The sequence below is a fragment of the Ochotona princeps genome, chromosome 31, assembly GCF_030435755.1.
Source record: "Ochotona princeps isolate mOchPri1 chromosome 31, mOchPri1.hap1, whole genome shotgun sequence".
Classification (NCBI taxonomy): domain Eukaryota; kingdom Metazoa; phylum Chordata; class Mammalia; order Lagomorpha; family Ochotonidae; genus Ochotona; species Ochotona princeps.
In genome coordinates, this window is record NC_080862.1 from 11616534 (window position 1) to 11630613 (window position 14080).

Below are 14080 nucleotides of genomic sequence, written 5' to 3' on the forward strand. Positions count from 1 at the left end.
TCACTGTCTCTGGCTAAACACACTGCAGCCCAGCAAAGATTGGAGGAACGAAAAAAAAAAAAAAAAAAGGAAATTGTCTCTCCCGCATTATCTTGGAGGGTGAACATGCTAATCAGAAAATACGGCATGCAGGCTTGTCAACAGTTAATGGTCCTGCTGGACCTCAAGCACCCGACTGCACACAGGAATACCGAGAACACCACCACCACCGGCTCTGACTGTGCTGCACACCTCCACATGCCTGGCCTGGTAGTTCTTAACGGATTCTTCAAGACAGCAACGAAAAAGGATATTTACCTTACCGCTATCGGCAGGCCGGCTATCGGAAATCACAGTTAGTGGGGATAAAATTAACAAGCCGGCAAAACAGCGAGCGCCTACTTTCTTCATCAGCTGATCGGGAAAAAAAAAAAAAAAAAGAGAGAGAGAGAGAGAGAGACCGAGCTGGGAAAGGCTATGTTTTCATATACAAGTAATTTTATTGTACTGAAAATTTAATACTGAAAGCATCGTGGATAGCCAAATCTGCTGTTTCATTCTAGCTTACTACAAGGCCCCGAAGCCTTCCCTCATTCAGTCTGTTTTAATATTGACAACTACTTATCATAGCTTCTACCCCCCCCCCCCAACCACTATTCCAGGCGGCAGAATTAGATTTTTTTTTTTTTAAGCTCAGGTAGTTTGCTGCCTGCTGGTATTCTAACAATTAAGCCAGTACCAAAAACAAATTAATATTCAAATTAAAAAAAAAAAACCTTAAAAACCAGATATGATGGGGCTTTGGGGGGGTGGTATTTTACACCTTATAGTGGTGCCCCCCGCTCCCCCCCCGCGCTAAAAAGAAAATTCAAGCTGCACAATTCTGCAGCAGTCTAAACTGATTTTCAGAATAGAAGACAATTTAAAAAAAAAATTTTTTTTTAATGCATGTCCGTGAAAGCAACGTGCATTTTTTTTTTTCCAGAATTCAGGTATTTTTTTTTAACACATTCTTCTCCCCTTTAAGGAAAATCTGAACAACTGGGGCCACTTTCAGTTGCACGCTGCAAATTTTTCGTTGTTTTTTTTCTTTTCAGTGGGAGACATGAAGAGGAGGGGGAGGGGGAGCAAACATGTGGAAAGAATATTTCAGCTCTCGCCCCTCTGATCTTGGCAATTAGGAGCACGAAGCACTAAGCTTGTGGCGTGTGGACTTCCAGACTCCACATCTGTGAGTCGCTTAGAAGTGGAAAACAAAAACCCAACTGAATCGCACACAAAAACTAGTGCAATGATTATTATTATTATGAATTATTACAATGGCTTCTGAGACTTCCTGTTCCATTTAGCTCCTGGAAGGGCAAGGAAATACACCAAGTACTGACCACTGCCTTCTCTTAAAGTAAGCTTTTCTGAAGGAATTCTGAGAGCCGCAAAAGACCCCCGTCCCCTCCTCTCCCCCCCCCTCGCTAAGAGCCCAGTCACATCTCTGAGGCAGATCTCTCTCCACGCTGTGATGGCTAAAGGGGAGGGGGGCGCAGTTCCTATAGGCAATAGATTCCCAATGCTTTCCACACTTCATAGATGGGAAGAAGATTCCTCCTGTGTGAAATACAATTATCCGTGGAGGTTTTCAACTGGTCTGTATATTTTTTTTAAAAAAAGATTCTTTTTTTAAACTAGCTCAACTCACTCAACTCAGCGCTGGAGGGGGGAAGAGGGGAGAGGGGAGGGAAGGAGGGGGCGCGCGCACACATACTCCGTCTAGGTCGTTCTCTCTCTTTCTCTCTTTCTCTCTCTCTCTCTCTCTCACACACACACACACACACACACACACACAACTTGCTCCACAAGAATTCCCTCCCAAACCTTTTACCAGCACAATAATGGAATAAATCACAGAAGCAAACCCCCAGTTTCCGACTGGTGACGTGTTGCGCAAGAATACGCGAGCCCTAATTCAACACACAGACGGCTCCCATGGCTGAACTGCCTCGAGATTTAATGAAGTGAATAGGAAGGAAGTCGGGGGGGAAAAAAAGTGTACAAATAAGAAATTAACACTTTCCTTCCCTCCAAAACCCCGGTGAGCCCGCGGACTACAGGCAAGTTTGGCACGGCACCTCTTTTCCTTAAAGGTACACCGCACTCGCTGGGCTCCGATGTCACCAGAAAAAAAGAAAAGAAAAAAAAAAAAGAGTGGGGGTGGAGAAGGAAAAAAAGCAAAACAAACCCAACCCAATCTAACCCAACCCAACCCCACCCCACCCCATCAGGAGATAGAAAAACGCCCGGTCAAGTAAAAGAGTTAAGCCCGTTGTAGCCTGCCTGTCTTTCCTGAATGAAGCCGGGAGTTACTCGGTCTTCCACTGGGTGGCAACCTCGCCCCCGCCCCCAACCCCCTCTTTTTTTTTCTTTCTTTTATTTGCAGTCTGGCTTAAACACAGGACGTCTCTGTGGCATCCCTGTCTGTCTGTCTGTCTGTCTGTCTCTCTCTCTCTCTCTCCCCGCCCCGCGCCCTGAAGGGGGAAGCCACGGAGGTGTGGAGGGCCGCAGGGTGAGCTTGCTGAGAGCCAGTGAGCAAGCTGGGCAGCTGGCGGAGCACATGGCAGACCCGGGACTCGGACCCACGTGGGCTGTGGCGGGGGTGTGTGCCTGTGGGTGCCTATGGGTGGGTGGATGGGGGCGGGGGTGGACCTCTGTCACACACAGGCAGGCGCGCGCGCGCGCGCGCACACACACACACACACACACAGCCTGTGGCTGCTCCTGAAGGCTGACGGGAGGGGTCTGGAGGGGCTTGCTGGCCACGGCCCTGGACACCGGCTGCTCCAGCCCATGGGGATCCCAGCCTGTGCGCCATCACGTCGCTGCTGATCCACGCGCTTCAGGAATCGGGGATGGGTGGAGGGCGCAGGGACCTGCGCGCACGCCAGCGGCTGCGGTGCATTGTCTCTTAGCCTCAGGCTGGGGAGAAGGGGAGGTGGGGAGTGGCTCGCGTGGTCATTACCCTAGGTGGTGGAGGGACGACGACAACGGCAACCTTGACCATGGAGCTCGTCTGCACAGGCATCCAGACAATGCCTGGCAGATGGGAAATTCTGTATTGCCGAGAGTAACCGAGATTTACATAATCCCGTGTCTGTCCACAGGCGCCATGCCTGCTGCTCTCCCTCTCTCAGCCTCTGGGGTGTGTATGTGGGAAGCGGGGAGGGGTTCCTCTTAGGGACTCCAGCTGGATTCCATAAGAGGCCCCCCCTTCCCTTTCCTCTCCCATCCTCCCCTGCCCCGCCCTGATGCTGCCAGCGGGTGGAAGAGGCCCCTAGAGCTGAACAACTCCTCCACCCGGAGCTATCCAAGCACAGCCCCTAAACTCACTAGCTGTGGGTCCACTGAGGGGGTGGGGCGGGGCTCAAGCTCCCCTTCAAACCTCTCAGAGAACCCGGAAGCCTATCAGGCAGGTAGGGACACCTCCCCCAACAACAACAGTGCTAGGAAAATGCCAAAGTTTCTGCTCGCGCAGGAGCCATTTTCTCACACTGGTACTGTGAACCCAGCACCCACCGTGGAACATGGAGCTCATTGTCCACAAGTACTACGGGAGTGTGCTCGCTTAGCGGGAACGACAAGCTTTGAACTCGGGCCCCTTCCCTGCAAGCCACCCTTTAGAGAACAGTACACAAAGTTAGACTCCCTGTAGAGACACAAGCCCTAAAGGACCTCATAGAAGAAACACTGTAACTCCATTTGCAACATGGGAAAGAACAGCCCTAGTTACCAGGGACAGAAGCAAGTGGGCTGATTCACCAGGGGGGCACTTGAAGTTCCTAGAGTTGGATGAGGGTAATGGGTGCCCAGCAGCATGGCAGTAACTCGAAGCTATAGACATGGAGATGCCAAGGGGTTAGCAGTCACCCTTTATGCTACAGGTGTTTATCAAGGCGAAAAATCATTTTTTACATTCTTAGGGCAAAGACCTCCCAGTAATCATGGACTCACAGATATTCCTACCACCTCAACACGCAGCCCGCAATTACAGTGAAATTGGACCAGTTCTGCTTCCGTACCCAAGCTTTCTAGCTTCCTGGTGATTAGCCAGTTGGGTGTTTACAAGGCCAAGGACTAAGATTTCTTCTCAAACATTCAGCTTATTTGTTCTAGCATGATTAAGGAAATACCCAGGATGTAAGAAAACCCCTACGCAGGACACGCCTAGCCACACACTAACTTTGTGAGTCTGTTTAGAATTGCCTCAAACATTCAAGAGAGAAACCAACCTCCAGGCTGAGGGTTCCACACCACAGACTTCTTGACTCCGCCCACTGTGGCGCAATACACTGATGACAATGTTTATTCAATAGACCCCCAAGTCTTTTTAAAAAAGATTTATTTTTATCGCAAAGGCAAATTTACTGAGACAAAGGTCCACTAACTCACTCCCAAAGTAGCTGCAACAGCCATTGCTGAGCCAATCCAAAGCCAGGAGCTTCCTCTGGGTCTCCCACTTGGGGGCAGGGTCCCAAGGCTTTGGGCTGTTCTTCACTGCTTTCCCAGGCCACAAGCAGGGAGCTGGATGGGAAGTGGAGCTGCCGGGATTAGAACCGGTGCCCATATGGGATCCTGGTGCTTGTAAGGTGAGGATTTAGCCACTGAGCCATCACTGTAGGCCCAGCCCTTAAATCATCAAGCAGTGGTCAGACTATTGGAAGGCCGACCACACCCTTAGGTGACACAAGGTTATTTTAGAAATGCATGGAAGAATGGGCTCGGCGGTGTGGCCTAGTGGCTAGGGTCCTCGCCTTGATCCCATGTGGCCGCTGGTTCTAATCCCGGCAGCTCCACTTCCTCTCTGTCTCTCCTCCTCTCAGTATATCTGACTTTGTAATAAAAATAAAATAAAATCTTAAAAAAAAAAGACATGCATGGAAGAAAAATGAAGAGGTAATTTCATTTCCATGCAGCAACAGTTCTGAAATCTACGCATAGCTTTCTCATAGTGTGCATTTTCCCAAGTTTTTGAAGAAGTACGGTGTATGTAACACAACAATCCGCTCACACACCAGGACTTTCTGATTTAGCGCAAAGTAGCTCCCAAAATATCTGACCCCAAAGATGCAAGTTACACACACACAGTCTCAACCTTTGTTCTTCCAAGGTAGGCACACGCTAAGCTACCGCTCTGGTAAGGGGAACCAATCAAAGAATCAGAACCCAAGAACTCGGGACAAGTTTAGAGAAACAGCGGAGGATTTCAAGGAAAATGCCTGTGCCCCTTCAGGTAGGGGTCATAGATCCAGTCGCTTCTGAGTCAGAACCCAGCCGGGAGCGCCACCTGCTCGTGTCGGGGGGGGGGGGGGGGGCAGGACTCCTCCGGGAGACCTGGGTGCTTCCGCGCTCACAGGTTCCCAGTGTATTGAAAGAAGAAATCCCAAGAGAGCACAACAAATTGTGCTGTAATTTCATTGCTCACAAAGAAGAACGTACGACTACTGAGACAGGGCAGGCAAGAACGCAGTGACTTAAGGGCAAGACCTCAATGTTGGAAAGCAAATTGGAAGCATCTTTGAGACTGCAAGCCTTAGAAAGGAAATGCTTTTCCCTCCGGGCTTGCCTGTGATAATTTGCTACAGCGGAACACCAGTGGTCCACAAGCTCTTTGTGCTTAAGGGCATCAAATTAACAAGAGGGTGGTGACACAGAATGCCTGGTCTGCCCGAGGCAGAGGCAAAGAGGGCCTACTCTTAGCCCAATAATTCGAGAAGAGCCACATAAATAAAGCAATACATGAATCCATAGCATTTGGCCTGGCCTGGTGCAGTGGCTCATTGGCTAAATCCTCACCTGGCAGCCACCAGGATCCCATATGGGTGCTAGTCCCTGGTGCTCCATTTCCCATCCAGCTCCCTGCTGTGGCCTGGGACAACAACAGAGGGTGGCCCAGAGCCTTGGGACCCTGCCCCCATGTGGGAGATCCGGAAGAAGCTCTTGGCTTTGGATTGGCTCAGCTCCAGTCATTGCAGACACATGGGGAGTGAACCAATGGGCAGACGATCTTTTGCTGTCTCTTCTCTCTGTAAATCTGCCTTTTTGATGGAAAATAAATAAATCCTAAAAAAAAAAAATCTACAGCATTCAAGTTCGAGCACATCCGATAACAAGCCAAGAATCAATCATGGCTTCAAAGCATGTGGAGGCACATCCACATTCATACTTCCCCTGTGGCTGCTGTTGCCCCTGCCATCACCTCTGTCATCCACTAGCAGGATGAATATCTGATACACACAATTACTGGGTGGCCAGATGCTCAGCGCTTTAATTGCCCTGGTTCTCAGAACAATATGTGAGGGTGGCATCTTGCTCTGGTCTGTGTGCTCTGCATCTGAGCTCTGCAAGTCTCGCTGCACACACCGTGCCCCACGCTAGCGGATTCTTCTACTGAGAGCTTCGGCACGCTCGTGGAAAGCCACGTTGGGAAAACCGATGCAGGGATTTACAAATTTCGTGACGTGAAAAGAAACGATGTTTAGTTACATTTTCCATGAATTTTCTGAAGAGCTTTCGAGCCTCAAAGAGCAAAACGATATTATTTAGAATGATGACTGAACCATCACAGGGAAAGACAAATTCACAAATGGTGAACTTGGTTGAATAACATTCCGTACCAACCCTACGTGGTTCATCTCAGGAAGACTGCCAGCAAAGACCTCATCTTCTCTCTCTCTCTCTCTCTCTCTCTCTCTCTCTCTCTCTCTCTCTCTCTCTCTCTCACACACACACACACACACACTCTCCTAATATGACATCATAATCTGGTCAAGTAAGATATTACCAAGCCATTTTAACAATCAATGAAAAAATAAGGATAGCTTCATTACCTTTAAGAATTCATAGCAAAGCTTAACATAGAGCATTTCTTCTTGTCGACAATCCATGCATTGGGAAATGGAAACCAAAATTGTGAAACCAGTGCTTTGTTTGGCTCTCTGCTTTAAAGATACCAGAAATGTTGGGCATGACAGCATGTTGTTTCTTTGGGAAAGATTTATCAAGAGTAATTTGTCCTCCTCTGTGTTAAGTAAGTTTTGATAAGTTTCTACACCAAGGCACGGGGCTCACCTCCTAAAATTGGATCGCAATATTCTACGCTGGGTGCTTTCAATGCGGTGGAATATCTCAGAAGGGTCTTTTGTGTGAAGTTCTTTTTGCCAGTGCCATTTCTTCTGCCACCAAGCCCAGCACCAAGTCTCCTGGCTGCAGACCAAGTTGTTCCTTGTGGTTACTTGTGGGTTTTTTTTTTTTTTTGTACTTTTTAAATTAGTGAATTAAACTTTGTTATTCCAAGGGCTCCCACCTTTAATCCGTTTCCAAAGTCCTCCTTAAAATCTCAGTGCGTCTTCACACACCCCCTTCCTCGCTAAATGTCATTAACTCTGTTTTCAAATGTTAGCTATTTCTCTGAAAGGCAATTCCTGATGCAGGAGGGTGGAGCTAAAATTTCTGCTATCCACCAGTTCATTGCCTAAATAGCTCTGATGGCCAGAGCTGGGCCAGGCTGGAGCCAGGAGTGTGGAAACCCATCTGTGCCTCCCACATGCCTGGCAGGAGCCAAAGCAGCTGGACCATCTTCTGCTGCCTTCCCAGGAGAAATGAGCAAGGAACTGCATCAGAAGCGGAGAGGCCAGGACTTGGTACAGGGAGCCAGTGTTGCAGGTGGCTGCCTAACCAACTGTCGTCCCGTATCGACAGTCCCTTTTCTTGCCAACGTAACAGCTTACCTCAATGCTTGGACCCAAGTACTAACCTAAGTGAGAAATATTATTACCTCCAATGTAATGTGTAAGTGAATTCAGTCTGAACTAGAATGTACCCTGCTGGTGAGCTTCTGCACTCAGGGAGTTTAACTAACCATGGTTGAGAAAAAAAAAAAAATCCATCTATACCGTGCATGTACAGCTTGGGGACATCATTCCATAACACACACAATGTGAAAACTGGTATATGGCAACCTCACTGTATTAGGTAAAATAAGGAGACAGAACTGACAGGAGGGGGTATGTAGGTAACACACAAACGTTAGGCTGTGTTCTAGAAGAAACTTGAGTTCTGGTATCCACGGAAGTCCTGAACTCCCCTCCCCCTCAACCCTGCAAGAAAGACCAAGGGATGAATATGCTTTAACTAAAGTGGATTTCCATTTTTGGTGCAATGGAAAACCAATCATGCGGACATGCCTTTATGTTTTAAACGCACGAGATCCTTTCAACGTGGTTACACTGGCGCTTACTGCACGCCTACCTCCCATGTTATGTTCACTTTGTTGTGGTCTTATTCCAATCTCCTCATCATAATCAAGTTCACTTTCTGCATTATTATTTCTTCGGAGAGCTTTGCTCTCTGGTGCCCAGCTATCCTGTCTCTTCCCCGGCCGCCTCCCCCAAGAGTTATTTCTTGTAACATATCAAGTAGCTTCACCTTTGAGAGGCACGAAGGCAATACAGGACATGCTTTGCTGTTTGTGTGTGCTCACTCATCACCAAGAAGTGCTGAAGACCAGGCACTGACCGTGACATGAGTCTATTATTGCCACTAGGACTTTTGGACAGATGAGCCAGGAGCAAAGGAAGCATTCCTATGTACGCCATCTCCCAATTGTTACACTATGATAGTATAGGCTCAATCATGTTCCTCAAACATTCCTCGGAAAGACCCTAAGCCTTAATGTCCGAGTACCTGAATGGATTTGGAGATGGGGCCTTTGATCACCTGGTCAAGGGAATTTGGGGTCATGTGGGCGGGCCATAAGGCCTGAGACAATCAGGACACAGAGACACACGGGAGGAGAGCCTGGTGTAGACCCGCCATGGAGAAGCCCCGGAAGCAGCTTGGAGCTCAGATGTCCAGTCTTGTGAACTTGGGAGAAAATGTGGGTTGCTGAAGGCACCAGCAATGTGACATTCCGTGACATCAGCACAAGTTATTCATATGTGTGGTCATTCATGTTTGCAGTTGTGGGGGGTGGTAGGTCACTGTATGCAGGCAGTGGAAACGTTGACACTCTGGGATGGTGCGTAGTAAGGTCGCACACAGCATAGGGAACAAATCCACAAGGGATCATGGGAAAGGCGAGACAGGAAGGCAAGTGGTGGGTATTGTGGCACAGTGGGTTAAGCTGCCTCTGGGATGCCTACACCCCATAATGGGTGCCTGGGACGCAGCTTCCCAGTTCTTATCAATACATCCAGGAGACAGCAGGTGATGGCTCCAGGACTGGAGTTCCTGCCACTCACACAGGAGATTAGCGAGAGTAATGGGCCCTTGGCTTTGACCTTGCTCATACCAGGGTGGCACGGACACAATGGGAGTGAACCAATGGATAGAAGCTCTATCACTCTGTATTCAGATACACACACACACACACACAAAAAAAAGCTAGGCGTGTAAAACATTTTTGAAATGTCTACAGGCAAGGTGTTTTTACAAAGTATGGACCAAGCGATTATGAGAAAATTGAGTTAAGACAATTTTTTTTTTTTTTTGCACCAAAAGACCTCACTGGGGCCCGGCGCGATAGCCTAGTGGTTGAAGTCCTTGCCTTGCATATGCTGCTGGGATCCCATATGGGTACTGGCTCTAATCCCAGCAGCCTTGGCTCCCATCCAGCTCCACTGCTTGTGGTCTGGGAAAGCAGTCGAGGATGGCCCAAAGCCTTGGGACCCTGCACCTGCGTGGGAGACCCCAAAGAGCTCCTGGCTCCTGGCTTCTGATTGGCTCAGATCCAGCCGTTGCGGCCGCTTGGGGAGTGAACCATCGGATGGAAGATCTTCCTCTCTGTCTCTTCTCTTCTGTATATCTGCCTTTCAATAAAAATAAATAAATCTTTTTTAAAAAAGCCCTCTTTTAACCCCATTTTCCATGAGCTTTTTTGAGTGATGCATATGTTTTATTTATATATGTAATATGTCTAATCTATTTAAAACGATTTAATTAATTTATCTGAAAGGCAAAAACAAGGAAGGTTGGAGAGACAGAGATTCCCCCACCTGCTGGTTCACTCCCTAAATGGCTGCAACATTCAAGGCTCAGACCAGGCCAAAGCTAGACATCTAGAGTTCCACCTAGGTCTCCCAATGCGGGTTGCAGAGGTCCGAGTACTTGGGCCACTTTCTGGGCCTTCCCAGGCCATTGGCAGAGAGCTGAATTGGAATTGGCTGACAGGGGATACAGGTGTAGATGATGGCCCAACTCGCTGGTCCCAATGTGTCCTTGAAATGATGGTACACTTCATGCATCATGCCACCCTATGACTTAAGAGGGGAACTTCCCTTCCCACAGGGTCTGCTGTTAGACATCAGGGCCCCTGCTCTGCCACGTCTCCCAGGCCCAGTCTCCCTGTTCTCAGGGTGGCCTGCTTTCAGGCTTGCGCAGTGCCTGGCATGAACACATTCAAGCATGCAGGAGGGCTTATGCTTGGCTGCGCATTTCTCTCTGGGAGGTGACCTATGTGACTGAAAGGGTTATGTCCAGGTGATGTGGGAATTGAAGCTGAACAGGGATCACACAGTAGCGCCTGGGCTGCAGGTGTTATGAACACAAACCACGTACAAATAAGACCACAGGAAGTGTGCAGGGTGCCTTGTGTGAGGCACAAAGAGACTAATGGAGCTAGAGCTGTGGTATAGCAGGAAAAGCCACCACCTGCAGTGCTGGCTTCCCATACAGGTTCTGGTTTGAGCCCATCTGCTCCGCTTCTGATCCAGCAGCCTGCATGCTACTGTTCCTGAGAAAGCAGGAGTCGACGACCCAAGTTCCCGGGCCCCTGCAACCACATGGGAGACTCAGGTGAAGATCTTGGGTCCTGGCTTCAATGTGACCTAGCCTTGGTCATTGCCGCCATGTAGGGAGAAAACCAGAAGATGGGAGATCTTTTGCCTTCTCCCTGGAATTCTTCATTTCAAGTAAAGAATCTTAAGCTAGAATCGCTATTCATATACATATGAATATGTATATCTCTTTGCTTAGGCCATAAACAATTTTACACACTCATAAACATTTCGATCGGCATGAAGGTATCTCCGAACGTTTGCGGAAAAATGAGACAAAACGATCGTTACTTTAGTGCAAAGGAAATTTGAAATCACGTATAGCTTTTCACATCACATTATGCATTTCCAGAAATTTTGGATCGCCTTGAAAGAGGGGCGTGAGGCAGTGACCCCATCAACAGATCAGTCTCATCGCCTGTCCCACCCCGCCGTGTGGACACAACAGGATGTCCACCTCACACCTCTGGATGCTTCCAAAAGAAGTAGTCACTCCGCCAAGCCACCTAGGCACAGTTCAAAGATGAAAACCAACAGAGGAGAAGAATCACAAGGACGCCCCAGAGATGCCTAAAAACAAACGGGGGACACGTCACACGCAGACGAGACAGACACTGTGATTCCCTTAAACGCACACGATACTTCAACATCCGCGTGTGATAAAGAGGTTGATGAAATGCCTGCAGAAGCCTTACCAGAGACACCCGAATGATGACGAAAAGCAAATGATGCAAGAATTAAGACAACCCGTCCAAGATGTGAATAAAAGTTTTCCTATGAGTTTGAAGTTTTGAAGAGAAATCAAGCTGAAATACTAGAAAGGAAGAACTCAACATGTCAAATAATAATGATAATAATAATAACAGTAATAATAATAAAAGCGAATGGGCCAGTACCATGGCATGGTGGGCTATGCCTCTGGGTGCTGGTTTATGCCCTGTCTGCTCCGTTGCCAGTACAGCCTGTGGCCTGGGAAGGCAGCGGGTGGCTCAAGTCCTTGCGCCTCTGTATCCATGTGGGACCCTCAGAGGAAGGTCCTGATTGGCTCAGCTCTGTCCACTGCGGCCCTCTGGAGAGTGAACCAGAGGATGGAAGGTCCCTCTACCTCTGCCTTTCCAACAAAAATAAATATTTAAAGGAAAAAAGAACACAGCGGAGAGCCTTAGCAGACTTCAGTGAGGCAGGAGCGTTTCTGAGAAATCTCTGGGAAATCTCAGACCAAAAAAAAAAACTATATATATACACATATACATGATGGGCAGAGCCGGGGAGAGATGCGATACTCATTGGTTCCAATAGAGGTCGGGGCTCAGAAGAGAACCAACCCAGGGGTTAAAACCATCAGCTGATCGGAGTGATGGACGGTGGCGGGCACTGTGCTTACTAGTAGTACATGTAGGAGCCTGGACTGGGAATGCCTCAAAGTTTTTTTTAGGGGGATTCCCCTGAATAAAATGGAGGAATCAAAGCATTAATCAAAAAAAGATGGAAAATGGAGTAGATGAATCAACCACCTCAGCTTTATGCTTGCAGCGGAAAACTGGACAAGGGGAAACCCTAAGACGGACTATGTCAATCAGTGGACTCTGCACCAGCCTCATCATACCTGGACTGTTGCTGATGATATGTTGGTGCTTCTAATTGATCGAGGTGACGCTCTGCTGGCTCTGCCTACAAACCTGAGAGGGCCTCCCTAAGAGGCGGTTGAACTTGAACTGGACAAGTGGGATGCTGGACTCTGTATGGTGTAAACTTTTAATTAGGGAATCTCAACGGAACTTGAGCTGTGGTTATGCATCAAGGTGAAGGAATTCATGATGGGGGAAGGGTTTGGGGTGAAGGGGGGGGAATCCCAGTACCTATGAAATTGTGTCATGTAATGCAATGTAATTAATGAATAAATGAATATTTAAAAAAAATATATATATATATACACATATACATTTATATGTATTGTAAATATATAATACAAACATTCTATTTATAAATATAAATGTAATATATTTATAAATATGTAATATAAACATATTACATAAGTAGAATTTATTTTATAAATATAAGTAATTATGCTTAAATGTAATATATAATAAATATATATTTACTACATAATTGTATATGATTAATTATTTGTTGTACTATGATATGTATTATCTATAATATAGATTATAGATGATTATAGATATCTATAATCTATATTATATATTATATATCATTATATAATATATATTGTAAACATAAATATATATAACATAAATGAGAATGTATAATATATTTATGATACATATTATATATTAGATATAATATATAGTATATTACATTATATTAAATATATGTTATATTTATATATAAGCATTACCTATTATATGTATATTATATATTATAGTTAGAAATATATTATGATATATAATATATATTAAATTATATAATTATAAATAATTATAATATATATAATTTATATATATGTAAATGAGAAAAACCAAAGATGTGTCCAGGATTTATGGGACACCATCAAACTACCTAATGTAAGTATCTTGGGAGTTCCGGAAGGCACGGAAAGAGAGAATGGATTAGAAGGACCACTCAGGAGAACCATAGCTGAAAACTGGCCTGCTTTGGACAAGCCAAAGGGTATGCAGGCACAGGTGCACGCAGAACTCAACAGGCGTGACTGCCAACAGTCATCGCCACAGCACGGACAGTCACACTTTCCCCAGTAGAACGTAAGCAGAGATTCTGCCAGGGACAAATGACAGATTCCCTTCAAGGATCCCCAGCCAGACGGACAGCTGATTTCTCAGCAGAATCGCCAGCGTCCGGAGAGGATGGGCAGACACAGTCCAGGTCCTGAAACAAACTGCCAAGCCAGAATACCATACCCTGCCAAGCTCTCACGTACACATGAAGGAGAAACACAGATTTTAGAAAACAGAAATGGAAAGAATTTGCCGCCATTTGCTCAGATGGTGTTTAAGGGTGTGCTAAAAATAGAAAATGATAACCACCATAATGAAAGAATGCAAAGCTAGAAAATCTCCTAGGAACAGGAAATCCAAAGCAAATAATGAGAATGTTTATATATATATATAAAAGACAAAGTCATGACCTTTCAATAATAATCCTGAATACAATTGATTAAACTCTCCAATCAAAAGATACAGACTAGCTGAATGGATTAAAAAGCAAGACCCAGGCCCAGCGCAGTAGCCTAGCAGCTGAAGTCCTCATCTTGCACACTCCAGGGTCCTATATGGGTACCAGTTCTTATCCCAGAAAGGTAAGAT

At 46.5% G+C, this 14080-nt stretch overlaps 1 protein-coding gene across 6 annotated transcripts in view; it reads right to left on the reverse strand.

Annotated features, from left to right (window-relative positions):
- The window catches only part of SMARCA2 (SWI/SNF related, matrix associated, actin dependent regulator of chromatin, subfamily a, member 2), a 168736-nt gene that overhangs the window by 26391 nt on the left and 128265 nt on the right, over window positions 1–14080 (reverse strand). Inside the window, exon 1 of one of the 6 annotated variants that reach the window (XM_012928891.2) lies at window positions 298–393. The exons of the other annotated variants lie outside the window; for them this stretch is intronic. Coding sequence (XP_012784345.2) covers window positions 298–390 — 93 coding nt within the window. The 5' untranslated portion in view covers window positions 391–393. Of the gene's footprint in view, window positions 1–297; window positions 394–14080 lie in introns of those variants that run through there. 6 annotated transcript variants of the gene reach the window in all.